Raw genomic sequence first — 19690 nt, forward strand, 5'->3', positions numbered from 1 at the left:
TACGTCACGATTGCTACGCCGATCTCTGCGAAGCCTCCGCCGCCTGGTATGGCAGCGCTGAAGAATTGGCGGTGGCTTGTGGTGGTGGCATGTTTTTCGTCGTTGTGGTGGACGCGGAAGCGGACGCGGACGCGGACCAGAGCCAGGTCGGCGAATCGGCTAGGCAAGCGGCGTTGTTGCCAAATTCATTTGAGCAGCGGCTAATTGTGGTGGTGCTCCTGCCGTAGGTGTTCGAAAGCGACGGTGGCCGACGGGATGTGAAAGCAAGGACCGGAGGTTTGTTGTTCTCTCAAAGATTCTCTCTTATCTTGATTTTCCTTGCTCATTTTATCCAATGAAATGTTAATTACTTAGAAATTGAAATTGATTGATGTTGTTGAAATTGGTCGTTTTCTTAGATTGATGTTGCTCAAATTGGTTCGAACGACAACGATCAGAGCGGAGGAAGAGATAGAAACAGATAGAAAGAGAAGCGCCATCATCATCGCCAACAGGAGCACAAGAAATCTTAGAAAATGTCCACAAATCAGCAAGTTAGGGCATCTCACATCCTGATAAATAAGGTTCTTGCAGAAAGGCTTCCTGAATCCTAGAATCTGCTATTTCTCAGCTCAAATGTTTGTGCGATGACATTCTCTCTGGCAGCGCCAACTTCGAAAATGTCGCTTCTCGCATCTCCGGTTGCAGATCTGCTAATCGAGGCGGCGATCTAGGTTTTAGTTTTGTTTGGTTGGTCGATTTTATTTTCGTTTTAGTCAAGAATTTTATTGTTTTAGTTATTTTTTAGTTATATTTAGTTAATGAAATGGTTTAGTTATGGTTTTTATCGATTATTATTTTTGTTGTATTTAGTTAAGGAATAAATCGTTTTAGTTATTTATTGTTTTAGATAATTTTGTTTTAGTTATCTTGTATTTCCTTTTAGTTAAAGTTAAAATTGTTTTAGTTGAGAATTATTTTGTTTTAGTTAATAATTATTTTGTAGGTTTTTTGAGTTTCTATTAAGAATTTTGTACTTTAGTCATGCTTTTTTTTGTTTTAGTTATGATTTTTCATCTTTGAGGTTCAGACGATTAATTTTAGGGCTTTATTTAAGTTACAAAATGCAATGAAATTAGTTAAATAATTGAATTTATTATTTAAGCAATATAACCAATTAGTTAAGTAATAGAAAATCGAAATTGAATTAGTTAAAAATGACCGATAGCGTACAAGTACCATGAGGGAAAGGTGAAAAGAACCCTATTGGAACTAATTAGTTAAACAATAAAATCAATTAGTAAATCAATGCATCTAATTATTTAATCAATGAGACCAATTAGTTAATCAATTAAGACAATTAGTTAAGCAATGTAACTGATTAATTATGCAATGAAATCAATTAGTTAAGCAAACCAATTAAGTAGTAGAACTGATTAGTTACGCAAAAAAATCAATTAGTTAAGCAATAGAACTCATTAGTTAAGCAATGGAACCATTAAGTTAAGCAATGGAACCAATACGTATATTTGTTAACCTCGATTCAAATAGTTAAGTAATGAAATCATTTAGTTAATCAATATAATTAATTAGTTAAGCATTTTAAATTAATAAGTTTACGGATATAAAGAATTTGTTAAACCTAAAGTTCAATTAGTTAAGAAATGCAACCAATTAGTTAGCGATGAAACCAATTATTTAAGCACCAAGACCAATTAGTTGAGCAATGAAACTAATAAGTTTGCAAATGTAAAAAAAAAGGGGTATTTGTTAAACATGAAATTCAATTAGTTAAGCCCGAAATTTAATTGCTTAAGCAATGGAACCAATTAGTTAAACGAGGAACCAATTAGTTAAGTACTGAAATAAATTAGTTAAGCAACGAAATCAATTAGTTGAGCACTGTAACTAATTAGTTAAACAATAGAACCAATTTGTTAAGCTATGTAACTAATTAGTTAAACAATAGGACCAATTAGTTAAGTTCTGTAACTAATTAGTTAAACAATAGAACCCGTTAGTTAAGCTCTGTAACTAATTAGTTAAGCACTTGAACTAATTAGTCAAGTAATAGAACCAATAAATTTACATATATAAAAAGAATTTGTTAATCCTGAATTCAATTAGTTAAGCATGAAATTCAATTAGTTAAACGATTGAACCAATTAGTTAAACAATGAAACTAATAAGTTTACAAGTATAAAGAAAATATTTGTTAAGCCTGAAATTTAATTAGTTAAGACTTATATTTAATTAGTTAAGCAATGAAATCAATTAGTTAAACAATGTAACGAATTAGTGAAAACAATTGAAACAATTAGTTAAACAATTAAACCAATTAGTTCAATTAGTTAAGTAATGAAACCAATTAGTTAAGTAATAGAATCAATTAGTTAAGCAATTGAACCAATTAATTCAATTAGTTAAACATGAAATTCAATTAGTTAAGTATTGGGACTAATTAGTTAAGTAATAGAATCAATTAGTTAAGCAATTGAACCAATTATTTCAATTAGTTAAACATGAAATTCAATTAGTTAAGTAATGGGACTAATTAGTTAAATAATAGAATCAATTAGTTAAGCAATTGAACCAATTATTTCAATTAGTTAAACATGAAATTCAATTAGTTAAGTAATTGGACTAATTAGTTAAGTAATAGAATCAATTAGTTAAGCAATTGAACCAATTATTTCAATTAGTTAAACATGAAATTCAATTAGTTAAGTAATGAGACTAATTAGTTAAGTAATAAAATCAATTAGTTAAACACTGAAATCAATTAGTTAAACATGAAATTTAATTAGTTAAGTAATAGGACTAATTAGTTAAGTAATAAAATCAATTAGTTAAACATTGAAATCAATTAGTTAAGCGATGAAACCAATTAATTAACACCAAAACCAATCAGTGCTTTAACATTGTGAACATGGTCGTACAATTAATATGCCTTGGACAATTGTTGCTCATTTTTTGATGTCACATGTTTAAGACTCCAAGTATATTTGTCTGCTTGTATTGGCATAAATGTTTCTACCACCAAAGTTGATGAAAAGAACACCTAAAATCCTAAAGTGGCCCACCAATAATTTGTGTTACAACTTTAGTCTTCCTTCAACAACAAGATCCAAAATATAAGCTTAAGGAATGTCGCCTGTTGGCTCCGGAGATGGCCTTAAGAAGCACATTGTCAACCTAGCACAATAGATTCAGTAGAGAAAACACAGCTGCGCTGGTAATCTTAGTGACTAGTTGGGCTGCTGGCTGGCATGTTAATTGTACGACTAAAGTTCACCTCATAATTCATTTCCTCTTTTTTTTTTTTTTGCTCATACCTAAATCAGAAACCTAAATTAAAAAACCCTAAATCAAAAACCTAAATCAAAATCATAAAATCAAAAACCTAAAATTAAAATTCAAATCAACGGCGAGCTTGAGGAGGGAGAGATGTCGGTGGCGAGATCGACCTCTACCGTCGCACCTCCACCGTCAGATTTTCTATGGGTTTTGAGAAGAGGAACGACGAGGAGGAGCTTCACAGAATCTGGTGGACCTTGGAGCTGATGGTGGTTGTCTCCGGCGAGGAGGAGCTTCACGGAATCTGGTGGACCTTGGAGCTGATGGTGGTTGTCTCCGGCGAGGAGAGATGAATGCAGGAAGCATTTGAATATTGAGGAGAGAGAGAGGAGAAATGAAATGAATTGGGGCAGTAAGGGAGGAAACAATGAGGAGAGAGACAACAAATTCTGTATTTATAGGCGCGTGAAAGGGTTGTGCACGTGGGAAAATGGATCAGGTCTTTCCTGGACGCGCCTTAGGCCGTCTCACAGGAAAGTTGCTGATCTTGGAAAAATCATTTGCCGGGTTGAATGATACACTTATTTTTCAGGTCATTTCGGTTATAGTCGAGTTATAGCAGAATTACAGTCGATCGGGTTAGTTGTATACAGTCTATATACACATGGTGGTTATGCAAGATTCAACACACCGCAAACTCCCCCCCCCCCCCCCCCCTTTTCCTTCTCTCTCTTCTCTGATCATACAACAAAAACTACATACGATGTAAACCAAGTACGTAGAATGGTAGATATTCATTAACACACATCAGCTATAATTCGCGGTACCCAAAAGTTGGAGTTCATCAAAACCGATTGATTATAACTTAAGAGTTGTTTGGCCAAGCTTTTGGAAGTAATTCTGAACTTGAGAAACACATGTTAGGCCAAACAGGTGGGTTTTTTTAGTACAGTAAGTTTACAAAAAGCCCAAAGTAGTTTCTAGGAGAGGGGGGAGAAGCACCTAATTGGAGCTTCTCTAACAGTCTCTTATGGAGCTAGATGTCCCATTTATCAGCATCCTATTCCGCAACAAAATAAGACTGTAGGTCCACAAAGTCAATCGCATATTTCTCTTTCAAAATCTGCTTAATCTTCACTGCCAAATCCACAGCATCATTTCTCGTCATGGATGTCTCAGACCTGAAGATTCAAGTTACCACCATATTAGATACATAGTAGTTTTTTATCCTAAGCAAGATAGTATTAGTAAGTAGCCAAAAAAATCTTTTCTATAAAGCATTAGATAAATGCCAAAGTTCTCTGGAAGGCTCAAAAACCACAAAAGAACAAAGAATTATCAGCAAGAGACAGACCATACATCATACGCAGGACAAAGAAACAACAAAAACACTAGCAAAAACATTGATCCCCTTTCCCAATTGACAGTCATTCAGAGGAACTACACCAAAACACAATTCTTTCTATATACATTGGGTTATCGTGTCAGATTAGATGTGCAAAAATCCCATACACAGACCATAACATCCAAAACAATCTGAACTTAAGTACATTCCAAAGTAAGTTTAGCATCAAAAATAAAAACATTCCAAAAGTGACAAAACTACCAATAAACGTAACATTATCTCTGTTCTGACACTTCTCAACTCCACCTAACCACCGTTGCAAACAACATGCCAGCTTATCACAAGATTATTACCTTCTCTCCCACTAAGCCAGAAGAAGCAAGACATGAAGCTTTTGAGAAATGAGATAAATTAGAAGAAAAAAAAAAAGAGTAAGGAGAGCAAATTGGTCTTAAGGAATTTGTTTCAATTTCGGAAACAACAGAATAGAATAATTGATGTAGAGGATTAAAAGATCAATACAGTAAGTGTCAAATAATATGTAAGCATCTGCTCCTAGAGTCATATACTTCCTCCGTTTTTTAGTTGACATAATTCTTTTATCACGTTTGCCAACGCAATATTTCAATCTTGAATATCTCTAATTATCAATAGGTAAAAATTTATTAAAAAATTAATACTATAAATTTATATAATGAGACGAGTATAACAAGGCCCCACGTGACTATTTTTTCTTAGTATAAATCACAATTGATAGTCAAAGTAGATTATATGAATAGTGCCAAAAGTCAAATTATGTCATCTAAAAAGAACGGAGGAAGTATTTAATAAGAATATATTTAGTTGATACCATACTAGACACATATGGTTCAAGTATTATAATTACAGATCTCAAATGTAAGTACAGAATTACAATACCACATGTTAATTAACTCTGGTTATTTATAAAGCTGGAATATCAACAGAGACTAATAACTCTAAACATGGGAGAAGATGCTAATAATTCAAAACTCAAGAACACATGACTAATATTCTCACCAATTATTTACGCAGCAAATTCATAAGCAAAACTTAGCCCTCGGTTCTCCACCATCACTCCTAAAAAGTACAACTTATCTTCCAGCCACATGTCAATAAATAGAAATGTATAGATCAAAATAAATATGACTTTATATCCAACTAACTACACACTCTACAGCACAGTTCTTGCATAAAGAAGGTTCACATCCTAAGTTCCATTCACAAACCTATCTCTTCACAGCAATTAAGAGTCGGAATAAAGTGGGAAACAAGTTGATTTATCCAATTACTGTACAGATACTAAATGTCTAAATCGTACTGTCTATTATGAAACATATTCTCTAGACTTTAAAAAAGAGTAACTACTTGGAATGAAACTTTTAGGGCACTTTGGACATTTCAGTACAAGCAACAAATTCACAACACTCATATTATTCGTCACTTCATTTTCTCTAAAATTTCTTCTCTCCCAAACCAGTTTCAATTTTTAAAAATTCTAATTTCATTGACATTCTGTCCACACCTGATAGAACACCTACGAGCTACAACATCCTATACCCACATACAGTCCACCCCGTATAAGTGTGCCAAAACCTATTGTGAGAATTGCGTGAGGCAGAGAGGGTACTTATTTAAGAGCATAAGCAGGTACTTAACAGTACCTATCGCAATTTGAAAAGAAAAAAGAAGAAACTCCAAACTAGCTATTGCAATGTGAAAGACCACGTTCTTAAGAGGAAACCAACCACCGTAGCAGAACAAGAACGGTAGGAAAATAAATATTCAAAGAACATGAACACCTACAAACCACATCTCGAACTCACAGAAATTCATTCAAATAGGATTACCTTAATTACTCAAATGATAATGTAAAACTCCATAATTCATAAAAGAGTGAATGTTTAGAAAACCCTAGTTCCTAAGTACTAGAGTTACCTGATACGTGGTTCGCTTCAGTACGGGGTACGAGTACAGCTTCACGATTTGCAGGTTGACTGATTTTAGGTTAGTGAAAGGGGTTTGGAACTTCTTTTCGGGTTGTTTAAAAAAATGTTCAAAATATAAGATATTATAAAGATGTTTTAGTACTCATACTAAAAAGAACAGTTAATAAAACAAAGGGAAGTAAAACAACCCCCGTGCATTTAACCTTTCACATCCATCATAAAAACATAAAAATCAAAAGTCCAAGCCCACAAGTCCACCACCAAGAGTGAGGCATCGACACACATGAAGAAAAAACGAATGGAAATCGACTTGCAGCCATGGCTGAACTTCAGACTTAGAGAAGACTAAAGAACAACAACAACAACAACAACAACAATTGACGATCCCAAATATCTATGTTACTCGGACTCTTTGTTTTACCTCAGGTACCCGTGTCGGATCCTCGACACTTGGACATGGGTATGGACACTCCAACACTTCATTTTGGTCTAAAATCAAGGAAAATTTCTACAATTTAGCCATGTCGGACACTTGGGCACGTACCTGGTCCGACACTCGTACCCGAGTCTGAGTAACATAGATCGCAATTTATTATGTATTTCTTTATCAAACAAAAGCCCCAACATATTTTTTCTTCTCTTGCCTTCTTTGACCTTCAATCGGTAAAACTAGGGTTTTGTATTTGGTAAGACAATACCTGCCTACCAAAACGAATTGGGTTGCCGGAGAACCGTGATTCGATACAAGCGAACCGATTTGAGATTTGTGGGGACACCAACGAACCTGGTAACGTTGTTCCTAATGCAAGGCTTTATGGACCTTAACTGCCAAGTAATAGCACCAAAACTAACAAGGCACAGCCGCCAAGTAGAAAGCACAAGGTGTTATACCTTAGCTATTGGCATAATCGTCATCCTAACTCTATAAGGATGATGCAAACAATCACAACAATGAACATTCTTCATCAAACAGTCCTCTATCAATTTACTGAGCTTGGTACCAACCTTTTAATGTATTTTATTGCAACGACTCTTTGGCAATGGTGAACTTGCTATAACAGGTATAACACTCATGACTTATAACGATTTTTTTTTCTTTTCTTTTTTTCCTTTCCTCTCGTACCCTCTTGTTATTCCAATTCCGGTTGTTCTGCTCAATCCACCTTATTCAACCTCTTCCACAGTCAAGCCTCCTGATTAGTTGTGGCGTCCCCCAGACTCAATATCATTATTTACAATATAACTATTATTAGCAAAAACTAGCGCAAATTCGTTTCTATAATGTGAACTTTATGTCAGACCTTGTTTATGTTATTATAAATTTTATCACCAAACACAGACGGGCTATCAACAACATGACAAAAGCAGAAGAAACTTGAAATAATTTAAGCAAGATTTATCTCACGGTGACAAAAAGTGATGAAAAAGCTCCCACCGCCGTGGTATTTATGGGTAATTCAAATTGATGGGCTGACCACATCAGGGGTTTCTGAAGGGTGTAAAGGGCGAGATTATGATGATTTTGGGTTATATTTTAATAAAAGAGGAGGTATATAGATTATAAACAATTGGCAGTAGCTTCATCGTCGAAGGAGTGGGTGGGGTGAGTGGCTTCCGCCATTTTTAAGTTTTGACAAGAACGTAAGAGCTTTTAAATGAGATGAAGATAAAGGATAATGCAATGAGGAAGTGGAATTAGGAGGAAGAGAGAATTGAAGCAAGTAGCTTCATCGTCGAAGGAGTGGGTGGGGTGAGTGGCTTCCGCCATTTTAAGTTTTGACAAGAACATAAGAGCTTTTAAATGAGATGAAGATAAAGGATAATGCAATGAGGAAGTGGAATTAGGAGGAAGAGAGAATTGAAGCAAGTACTTGGTAGTGCTGCCTTGCAAATTCCATGGGAAAAAAACAGAAAACAAAAGAGACATAAAAAAGGAAGGAGATAAATTAAATTATTAAAACTCACATGAATGGCACATGACATCATTTTTACCTCAGTAGGCCAACCATGTGAAATGACATATCTTACAAAATACACCAAAGAGTATGGATTGAACTTAGTTAATTGATAGGCGGGACTGTTTCAAGAAGAATGCCAATAGTTGTGTTTATATCAACTTTTCAAATTTCTTTGACATAATTTTATTCAATTCTTTATGGACATGCTAGGACCCCTTCTTGGTTGCAAACTTCTTGTCTGTTCATTCTATTTTTGCCCCTGACAAATGTTGAGTATTTACAATTATGTTTCAAGTTTCAACAAGTAATACACCTAACATTTACAGATATGCTAAATGACACCATCCAGAAGTCAACTACACACAATTCCATGTCAACTAATGTCCTTGATTGTTATATTCAACTGAAGTCTTAGCTTCTCCTGTCTTACACTTTCTTCTTTGACTACATAATAGAAAACCATCCTAACAAGTATTTCACTTTTCTTCCGTTCTTTTCCCTTTCCCCTCTTTTTTCAGAGGGTAAAAGAAAGATGACTTCTGGTAAATCATGAGTACATCTAAAGGAGTACTAATACGAATATTGTAACAGGGTCGCTTGTAAAAAGGACATAAGAAAGAAAAAGAAAGCTAATAAGCTTTCAAGGAAAGATGACGAAATAAACACAAGATAAAAACGTAACACTATCTAGTGCACAACTGAACAACCACAAAGAATTTGGTAAATAGAGAAAGAGGCTAAAGATCTTCAAACATCCAATTTTCAGACAAAGAGACTCAATTCAAACATATTAACTCTCCAAAGCAAGGCTGTCAATGTGCTTCTGACCAATAATTAAAAGGCTAAGAAACAATTTCTAAGCTAATAGTAATGTTGTAATGTAAGTTGTAACAACTAACAAAATCATGAGTCCACAGCAACAAGATTGATGAAGTTGGCAAAAAACTCTTAAGAGATTAAAGATGACAATGGCAGTATCTAGAAGGTATTCAGGAACAAACAAATCTTTCAAACCAATACCCTTGTTCAAAACAGAGGGCAGGTCGCATGCCCTCTATCAACAAAAGAAGACTAAAAAAGAGTAGAAGTGACAAGATAAGGTGATTAGCATAGCTATACAACCCAAAGACGAGAACCAGCCATTCGTTTGGCTCCTTCCACAATTATTTCAAGTAACCTAATTGCGGAATTCAACAAATGGACCCAATAATCAAATAATAAGGAGCATCAGAATAATTTCGAATGGAAGTACTAAGGGGGCATTTTCTTTGTGGTATTCAAGAAAGGGTAAGGGAAACAACAGACTCCGTTCCCTTTGGTGTGGTTTGTTGGGCCAATTTTATCATTCCTTTCCCCTTTATTTCCCAAACTCCCCTCTAAAATGAAACACCCCCAAGGGTTTCAACATAACCCCAAACTCCTCCACACCATGACAACATTGACAAACTTTGACCCCACCGGTCTAAACAAGTGTTTAAAAAAGCGCGAAGCTCTAGGGCAAAGCGCTTAATTAGGTCTGAGTGAATCGTTTGTGATTAAGCACGCCGAAGCGTGCTATTTGGCACTTCATTGAAATTCTTTTTAAAATTATTATTACTTGACGTTGAAAGCTATTTTTATATGTTGTATTGTGTTCTAGACCATACCCTATTAATCTTTAATGATAGAAAGTGGGACAAGAGTCCAAAAGAAAAGGAAAAAGAACAATAGCCGTCCCTAGCTTCTTGATAAAACTATGTTATATGCTTTATTTTTGTTCAAACAAAGAGTAATATATATTTGGAAGCAAATTTGATGTTTATATATTTTTGTGGTTATTTAGTAAGATATATATGCATAATAGTAAAAAAAAAAAAACTTAAATTCTTAAAAGGTGCGCTTCACTTCGACGAAGCGCGCGCCTTGCGCTTTGCACTTAGGCTTTAAGACTCAAATCATTTTAGTGCACTTTGCGCCTTTTTATACACTGGTCTAAACTCACCACCACTACCTAACCCCACCACTTCTTCTCCCTCCAATATTCACCAACAACCACAAACCCACCCCAACACAGCCCTCCCTCACCGCATCAACAATCAAACAACTCTTCTTCTTTTTTCCTTTAATGATAAAATACCAAAACGCCAGTCGCCACATCACCCCACTGCACAACCAAAAATACGAATTGCTACCTTAGCCCACCGAAAATCAACCAAAAGCACCAAGAAAAAGGGAAAAGAAAAGGAAGATGAAGCAAAAATAAGTTAAAGAAAAAATAAGAGAAAGAGAGAGATCCAGAGACAAACTATTCCGACGGCGGTTTGCTTCTATTAAGGTGGTGGTGCAGATCAAGGACTTAAGGAGATGGTTGAAGAAGGTGTGAGAATGGGTGCCTCGTGTCTGGAGTAGGATTTTATTTCTTTTTTTTCCTACCCTAACACAAGTATGTTAGGGCCTTAGGGGTTGTGAATTTCTTTCGTTACCTATCCGTTTAATATTGCCTTTTCCCTTTCTCCACTGAACTGCCCCTAAAAACCTAATAAAAAAACTTCCAAACTGACCCAACAAAAAGAGGAAGACAAAACCTACCCGTCAAAAAAAAGAGCAAAATAAAACATGAAAGTACTCCACAAGGAGAAAAGGAAAACACCAAACACAGAAATAACCAATGAGCTCCAATTGGAGCAGCTTCACAAGAATCAGCAACTAAGTTTCCCAGGATGAAAATGCTTAAAAGAATAAAGTGTTCATTTGGCTGTTTGATTGATTTGATAGAGCATTATACTTGGCACGAAGTATTAATTTCTTAGAAAGGTGCATTATTTCCTATCTTTTAGGTTAACACAGGAATTTACAAAATTTAAGCAATGCAGTTAATACACAATTTTGTAAGCCAGATACCCCGTTAATAACAACTAGTCATACAACCAAGCCTTGGGGGTTGGGATAACAAGATGCAACAGTTAAGAAAAAGGTTCAATATCAATCTACTTGTACATAAATGTAAGAAGAACAAAGTGTACCAACTCACCTAAACTTTTGGAGTCTTATTCAAATATCCTTTAAGAACATCCATTACGGCCCCAAAATCTGCCTTCACTTGCACAGGTGGATTCGCAAACTTGCAAGACATATCAGGGATAGACTTTGAATGATAATCAACCTTTGATTGTGTGAATTTCAGCCCATGAGCAGTACTCACAACAACCGTCCTATCATTTGGTCCTATGACACCACTATTCCTCAATTTAAACAATGCAGTCAAAGCAACACCGGTATGCGGGCAAATAAACATCCCAGTAGAATCAGCTTGAGCCATAGCGTCCATTAGTTCTTCCTCGGTTGCCTCTTCAACAATACCATTACAATTTTTCAAAGCGAAAACCGCCCTGTCAATTGATACAGGATCACCAATCTGAATAGCTGAAGCAAATGTAGTATTAGCTTTTATAGCCTTAAAGTCCTTCCACCCTGACTTATAATGCAAATACAACGGATTAGCATTAGCAGCTTGAGCACACACCAACCTCGGCATCTTATCAACAAGCCCCAATTCATAGCACATTTTAAAACCCTTATAAAAGGCGTAAATGTTCCCCAAATTCCCACCAGGAACAATCACCCAATCAGGCACTTCCCAATCAAACTGCTGCAAAATCTCAATAGCAGCAGTTTTCTGCCCCTCAAGCCTCAAACTATTCAAAGAATTTGCCAAATAAATCGGCAACTCGGCTGTTACTTCCCTAATCAACTGCATACAACCATCGAAATCAGTATCGATACTCAACACAAAAGCCCCATTAGCAATCGGCTGAACCAACTGAGCCATGGAAATCTTATCAGCAGGCAAAAACACGATGGACGGAATCCCCGCAGAAGCACAGTAAGCTGACAAAGCAGCAGAAGTGTCACCAGTTGAAGCGCAACCGACACCGACAACAGGGCGTTTCATTTTCCTCAACCTATTAACCTGACTAACCAAAACAGTCATACCCAGATCCTTAAAACTACCAGTATGACTAATCCCACAATGTTTCACCCACAAATCAGACATACCCAGAAACTGTTTCCCAAAACGCTCAGCCCAGAAGAGATTGGAGTTACCTTCAAAAGCTGACACGATATCGTCGCCATCAATCTCCGGGAGAACCCACTCTTTCTTAGACCAAACGCCTGAGCCATACGGCCAATTGGTCTTCCCAACGCGGGAATCGAAGAGGGATTTCCAGTAATTTCCGTCAAATTGCTTGAGCGCATCCATGTCGTGTTGAACATCCAACAGGCCGCCGGAGCGGGAGCGGTAGACGATCTCATCGAGGGAATAAGACTCGGTGGATTCAGGTGAGGCGTTGAAGGGGACGTATTTGGCGGAGAAGTTATGGGATTTGGCATGGCGGCGGGCCTCTTCGCGGATATCTTCGTGGGCAGCGCGGTGGGTGGAGGTGGAGGAGGTGGCGGTGATTGGGGGGAGGGTGAAAATGGGGGTTGGTTTGGGGTGACGGTGGAGGCGGTGGTTGTTAAGTTTGGGTTTGGGGTTTTGGAAGAGAGAGGTCGCGGTGGAAGTGGCAGGGTTGAAGAGGGAAGAAGAGGACGCCGCCATTGGTAGAGAAGAGGAGAGAGAAAATGAGGGATTGTGGTGATTTGCAAAATGGGGATGCCTTATCGCGCTAATATTATGCAACTATTTTTGGAATAAACTATGGTCGATGGAGCATTTTCCATAATAGAGCAGGGGTATTTTCGTAAATAAATTGAAGAAAATGGAATTTTTATCAAATATTTATAGGTTTTAATTCACCGTACATATTCGTGTTTTCGCTCACCGTATACCATTGAGTTTGAAAAAATAATAGGAAAATTTGGTAATATTAATCCAACCTTTGGCCGATTTTCTTTTATTAAGCCCACCTACGACATATTTTTTAATAATCTCACCTTTACTACCCAGCGACTTTTATTGGGCCCAACACGTCATAAACCTATTGTAGGCGGTAATATGTCCCTACGTGGCAGTACTCTCTCTCGATATATTAAGTCATCATCATCAATTCATCACCATCTCGATGACTTTTTCATCGATTACCGGTCACTTAAGGCTAATAAAAGTCGTTGGGTAGTAAAGGTGGGATTATTAAAAAAATATGTCGTAGGTGGGATTAATAAAAGAAAACCGGCCAAAGGTTGGATTAATATTACCAAAATTTCCTAATAAATAATATGACATGACTTTGACGTTAACTCTCCTTAAATCTCTCATTTTTCATCTGTGTTTCTCCTACATCTTTAACTCTCTCTCCAGTCTACACCTTCACAATCATCTCCTTTAATATCTCCTCAATCAAACACAAGCACTCGACGTTGTTACCTTTGTCGTACGGGCAACATAATCTCGCTGGAATCTCTTCTCATTACAAGTGATAGAACTCCACAGCCTCCGACATTCACTTCACCTTCGAAGCCCTAACTTTTGCTCCCTTTGACGAAGTCAAATTGAAATGACGCATCATTTAATAAACCACGATTAAATGGGATAATAAATAATTTATTTCATTTCTATGAATGATTAAAAATAAATGTTTACAAAGTATTTAAAATCTAAAAACTCAAAAACATTTACTGGACATCAAATCCATTCTACGGCACGCTTGATTCTCACATCTGCAGACTGCGGTGTGTGAGTTGTGCTTCGCTTGCGCTATAGGTTTAGTAAATGGATCTGCTACGTTGTCGTCAGTTCCAATTTTTCTTATCTCGACTTCTTGTGTTTTAACGAATTGTCGTAGAAGGTGAAATCTACGAAGTACGTGTTTGACTTTCACAATAGGGAGCTATTACTCCTTTAATGGAGGAGACTACACCAATTTCTTTGATGAACTTCCGAAGACAAACAACTTCCTTTGTTGCCTTATGCGCTGCAATGTACTCCACTTAGCACTTTTCCATCTTACTACTCCTCCGTTTAGGCAAAAAACATACCCAAATTGTGATCTAAAGTCATCTTTTTCGGTTTGGAAGCTTGCGCCTGTATAGCTATTTACAATCAATTCATCATCTCCACCATAGTTTCAGGTACTTAAGGATGTTCTTGGCAGCAGTCCAATGTGCCTCTCTAGGGTCTGACTGGTATCTACTCGTAGCATAGAGTGCATACAAAACATCTGAGCGTGTACATATCATAACATACATTATTCAACCAACCAATAATGCATATGGTATCTCACTCTTCCTCTTACGCTCATCATGCGTTTTGGATACTATTCTTGCTAAGAACCATTTCATGAGACATGGTAATTAAGGTGACCTCTGTTGGATAAGCTTCAATAGCTTGTAGCCAAAGACTTTCTAGATCAACCTAGATTAGAAATAGGCTCATTGTAATCCCAATAGAAATAGGAGTTATCTATTTCCTAAGGATAGTTAGAATTGTAATAGGATTAGAAAAGGATCTCTAAACCTATATATATGATTGCCGAGTTGTGGTAGATCATTAATTAGAATAAAAGTTGTATAGTTTTGAGTTATTTTCCAAACAATTAATAAAGAGAGCAAGTTCTTTATTAAACCTGTGTTTGAATTTTGTCACTTTATTTGGTATCAGAGCCTAGGTAAAGGTTCTTGAAGATCAAAAGCCTGTCCAGCCATGGATTCAAAGGAATCCGGTTCCTCTGCAGTACGATGTCCGATGTTAAACAAAAGAAACTATACCGTATGGGTAATACGGATGAAAGTGGTCCTCCGCGCACATGAAGTATGGGAGACAATCGAGCCTGGTTCGAAAAACGATAAGAAGAACAGCATCGCAACAGCTCTATTGTTTCAATCCATACCAGAGAATCTCATTCTTCAAATCGGAGAATTAGATTCTCCAAACAAGCTTTAGGAAGGAATCAAAGCAAGACACGTATGAGCAGACCGGGTGAAAGAAGCTCGTTTATAGACGTTAATGACGAAATTTGACAAACTACAGATGAAGGAGACAGAGACAATCGATGGCTTCGCAGGAAAGATTTCAGAGATTGCTTCAAAATCTTCATCCCTAGGTAAAACAATGGATGAGCCAAAACTTGTAAAAAAGTTTCTTCAGAGTCTGCCCCCCGACAAGTATATTCATATCGTTGCCTCCCTTGAACAAGTGCTTGATTTGAATACGACAGCCTTTGAAGACATAGTAGGGAGACTCAAAACATATGAAGAAAGAATACTTGGCTCAAAATCTCAATCAAAGACCGACGAACAAGAAACTGTCTTGTTTTCAAATTCTGATGAAAACAAAGGAAGAGGACAGTAAAAATCGAGGTCGAGGACGAAGTTTTCGAGGAAGAGGCCATGGGAGAGACAATTTTCAAGGTCGAAACAGAGAGAAGAAGGACAAAACAGAGATAACGTGTTTCAGGTGTGATAAACAAGGACACTTCGCCTCTGTTTGTCCCACCAGGAAGAAAAACAACGACGAACTCAATAAAAGCGAGACAGGGACAGCGGATGCAGCTCTCTACATGCACGAAGTCGTTTTTCTGAATGAAGGAAAAGTAATGCCAAAAAAATACGAGACAACAAAGAAGGAAGAAGGTGTCTGGTATTTAGATAATGGCGCAAGCAATCACATGACTGGTGAAAATTCGTACTTCTCAGGACTTAATATGAACATCAAAGGAAAAGTCAAATTCGGAGATGGATCGCATGTGGGCATCAACAGCAAAGGGTCAATTTTGTTCGAGGCAAAGACGGGTGAACAAAAGCTCTTGACAGATGTCTATTAGATTCCCGATTTAAGAAGCAATATTTTAAGTCTGGGACAAGCCACCGAGCAAGGATGCGATGTTAGAATGAAGGATGATTATCTAACACTAAGAGATCCTAATGGAAGGCTACTAGCAAAAGTATTCAGGACTCCAAATAGACTTTACAAGATTTCTCTTAAAATCGGGAAACCTATTTGCTTGCTTTCAAAACTCGAGGAAGACTCATAGAAGTGGCATGCAAGACTCGGTCATGTCAGCTTCAGAACCATTAAATCGATGGCTATGCACAAGATGGTTCATGGCTTACCAGAGGTTGGAGGAGAGAAACAAGTCTGTGAATCCTGTTTAGTCGGAAAACAAACTCGCCAAAGCTTTCCGAAAGCAACAGCATTCAGAGCATCAAAACCGTTGGACCTACTACATGCTGACTTATGTGGGCCAATCTCACCAGCTACTCTCTCACAAAACAAGTATATTTTCGTTATAATAGATGATTATACGAGATATATGTGGTCGATCTTGATGAAAGAAAAAGGAGATGCTTTCGAAAAATTCAAAGCATTCAAAACTCTTGTTGAGAAGGATGTTGACAAGAAGATTATGACACTTCGTACGGACAGAGGAGGTGAATTCACTTTGGTTGAATTCCAAGATTTTTGCAGAAAACACGGAATCAAGAGACACCTAACAGCTCCCTACACTCCTCAACAAAACGGAGTCGTTGAAAGGAGAAACAGAACGTTAATGGAGATGACACGAAGTATGCTCAAGGCGATGAACATACCAAACTATTTATGGGGAGAAGTTGTCCGTCACTCCACATATTTGATTAACCGTGTGCCCACTAGAGCCCTGAAAAATCAAACCCCATACGAGTGCCTTAAGGAGAGAAAGCCCAATGTTGAACATCTGAGAGTTTTCGGTTGTCTAGCCTATGCAAAAATCGACTCAACTCATCTTAAGAAGCTTGACAATAGATCTCAGACTCTGGTTCATCTAGGATTGAACTAGGTTCAAAGGCTTATAGACTTTACAATCCAACCACAAGGAAAACCATAGTGAGTCGAGATGTGATTTTCAATGAGAAGGCTTGCTGGAATTGGAAGGGAGCTGAACAAGAAGAGAAAGGAGAACCTGGTATGTATCGATTAACTTGGGGAGAAGTTACAGATGATGGACAAGGTCCATTCATTGTCAGCAACACTCAAGTTGAAAGTGATACTGAAATCGAAACTGAGCAACACCAAGAAAGTGAGACTGAAGAGGAAACTGGAATTGATACCAATGAACTAACAGCACAAGCTCCAGAGCAAATTCAACTCCGACGCTCACACACGACAGTCAAATCCACCCGGCTATCTCGATGACTATGTTTTAATGGCAGATATCAAATGTGAGATCCTTCTACTGTCTCTCAATGACGAGCCATATAATTATCAAGAGGCAAAGGACAAGGTGGAATGGACAAAAGCGTGTTATGAGGAGATCGATTCGATAAACAAAAACAAAACATGGACGCTAGTAAACAAACCAGTTGGAGTTAAAGTGATAGGTCTCAAGTGGGTGTTTAAGATTAAAAGGAATGCAGACGACTCAATTAATAAGCACAAAGCAAGACTCATTGCAAAAGGATATGTGCAACAATCAGGGATTGACTTTGATGAAGTCTTCGCACCTGTAGCTCGCATTGAGACTATCAGACTGTTAATTGGCTTAGCCGATTCTGAAGGATTGGAAATCCATCACCTTGATGTAAAAACCGCCTTTTTGCATGGAGAACTTAATGAAGAAGTTTATGTGTCTCAACCTGAAGGATTTGAAAAGAAGGGAGAAGAACATAAGGTTTTCAAACTCACTAAAGCATTATACGGTTTGAGACAAGCTCCACGGGCTTGGAACACAAAGCTTGATCAGATTTTAAAAGGTCTAAAATTCAAGAAGTGTTCTAAGGAAAGTTCAGTTTATCGAAAGGGAGAAGGAGGAAATCTTCTCCTCATCGCGGTTTATGTCGATGATCTCTTTGTTACTGGAAATACAACAAAGATCATCGAAGAGTTTAAAGCTGGTATGTCTTCCAACTTTGAGATGTCTGATCTTGGAAAGCTTACTTACTACCTTGGTATAGAAGTTAAACAAGGCATAGAAGGCATTGTGATAAAACAAGAGGCATATGCTCGTCGTATCCTAAAAGAAGCAGGATTAGAAGATTGCAATCCTGCCCAAATACTGTTAGGTTATGATACATATGAATAAACATAAATCATGCGGAAAAACCATAAAGCCAGGAAACATATTATTTACACATAATCATTTACCATAATTCAGATGCATACACTTTGTAGCGTGCCCTCCCTAGCTGCGCCCGAACCGAACAAGAACAAGTCTTTAGGACTCCAAGTGTCGTCCCTCCGTAGATAGTCCACAGCACGTCTAGATCCGCCTTAAGATTGACCAACTAGAATCGCCCTTAAGGTACTATAAATTTCGGCTAAATAGGGCAAGAATATGGCTGATTTTTCTACTTAAAAATCTTAGCTTTTTATTGTTTGAATACTTGAAATCCTCGATGTAAATATGTGACCCTAGGCACCTATTTATAGAGTTATGGAAAAGGACTTGGAATCCTATTAGGATACTAATTTATTTAATTAGAATCTTATTAAAACTCTATTAAACAAATTCTATCTTTATTAGGATTAGGATTTAATCATATGACGAATCCCGGTAGCCTTAGGATTCGAGTAACACACTTCGAGTGATACACTAGCACCGTACGCAGGCCTTGCGGCCCACGCACAACACCAGCCCTTTCTCGACGAAGCCCATGCCGCAGCCCCGCGTGCCGAGACCGCTGCTGGGCCTGGCCTTTGCGCTGGGCATGGAGTGGCTCGGCTGTTGCGTGTGGTGCGTGTGGCTTGCTGGGCGATGGCCCGGCTTCGTGCTGGGCCTTCGTCTGGCAGGCCTCGTCGGATGCTAATTCGTACGATACGCTTCCGATTAAATTCCCGATTCCGGAATTTATTTCCGATACGAACAATATTTAATATTTCCGATTCCGGAATAAATTTCCGTTTCGAACAAATATTCAATATTTCCGTTTCCGGAATTATTTTCCGATTTCGATAATATTTCCGATTCTGACAATATTTCCGTTTTCGGTAATATTTCCGATTCCGGCAATATTTCCATTTCCAATAATATTTTCCGATACGTACCATGTTTCCGTTTCCGGCAACATCTACGACTCGGATAATATTTATATTTCCGATACGATCCATATTTCCGTTTCCGACAATATCATCGTATCCAGAGTATTCATTTCTTGCCTTTGACGATCTCAGCTCCCACTGAAACCAGGATCCGTCGATTTCGAATATCCATAGATGGAGTATTTAATTCCATTAAATACTTGATCCGTTTACG

At 37.5% G+C, this 19690-nt stretch overlaps 2 protein-coding genes across 2 annotated transcripts; one reads left to right on the forward strand and one right to left on the reverse strand.

Annotated features, from left to right (window-relative positions):
• Positions 1–4051: 4051 nt before the first annotated feature.
• LOC110776734 (threonine synthase, chloroplastic) lies at positions 4052–13233 on the reverse strand. Its single transcript, XM_021981288.2, has 2 exons — positions 11557–13233; positions 4052–4457 (listed from the first exon to the last, which is right to left on the reverse strand). Exon 1 carries the CDS (start codon positions 13123–13125, stop codon positions 11557–11559), a length of 1569 nt encoding a protein of 522 aa, XP_021836980.1. The 5' UTR covers positions 13126–13233; the 3' UTR covers positions 4052–4457.
• Positions 13234–15468: 2235 nt separating this feature from the next.
• LOC110776736 (uncharacterized) lies at positions 15469–16285 on the forward strand. The gene is made up of 2 exons (XM_021981290.1): positions 15469–15809; positions 15961–16285. The coding sequence occupies exons 1-2, from the start codon at positions 15469–15471 to the stop codon at positions 16283–16285; spliced, it is 666 nt and encodes a 221-aa protein (XP_021836982.1).
• The last annotated feature ends 3405 nt before the right edge of the window (positions 16286–19690 follow it).

The sequence above is a fragment of the Spinacia oleracea genome, chromosome 4 (assembly GCF_020520425.1).
Source record: "Spinacia oleracea cultivar Varoflay chromosome 4, BTI_SOV_V1, whole genome shotgun sequence".
Lineage (NCBI taxonomy): Eukaryota > Viridiplantae > Streptophyta > Magnoliopsida > Caryophyllales > Amaranthaceae > Spinacia > Spinacia oleracea.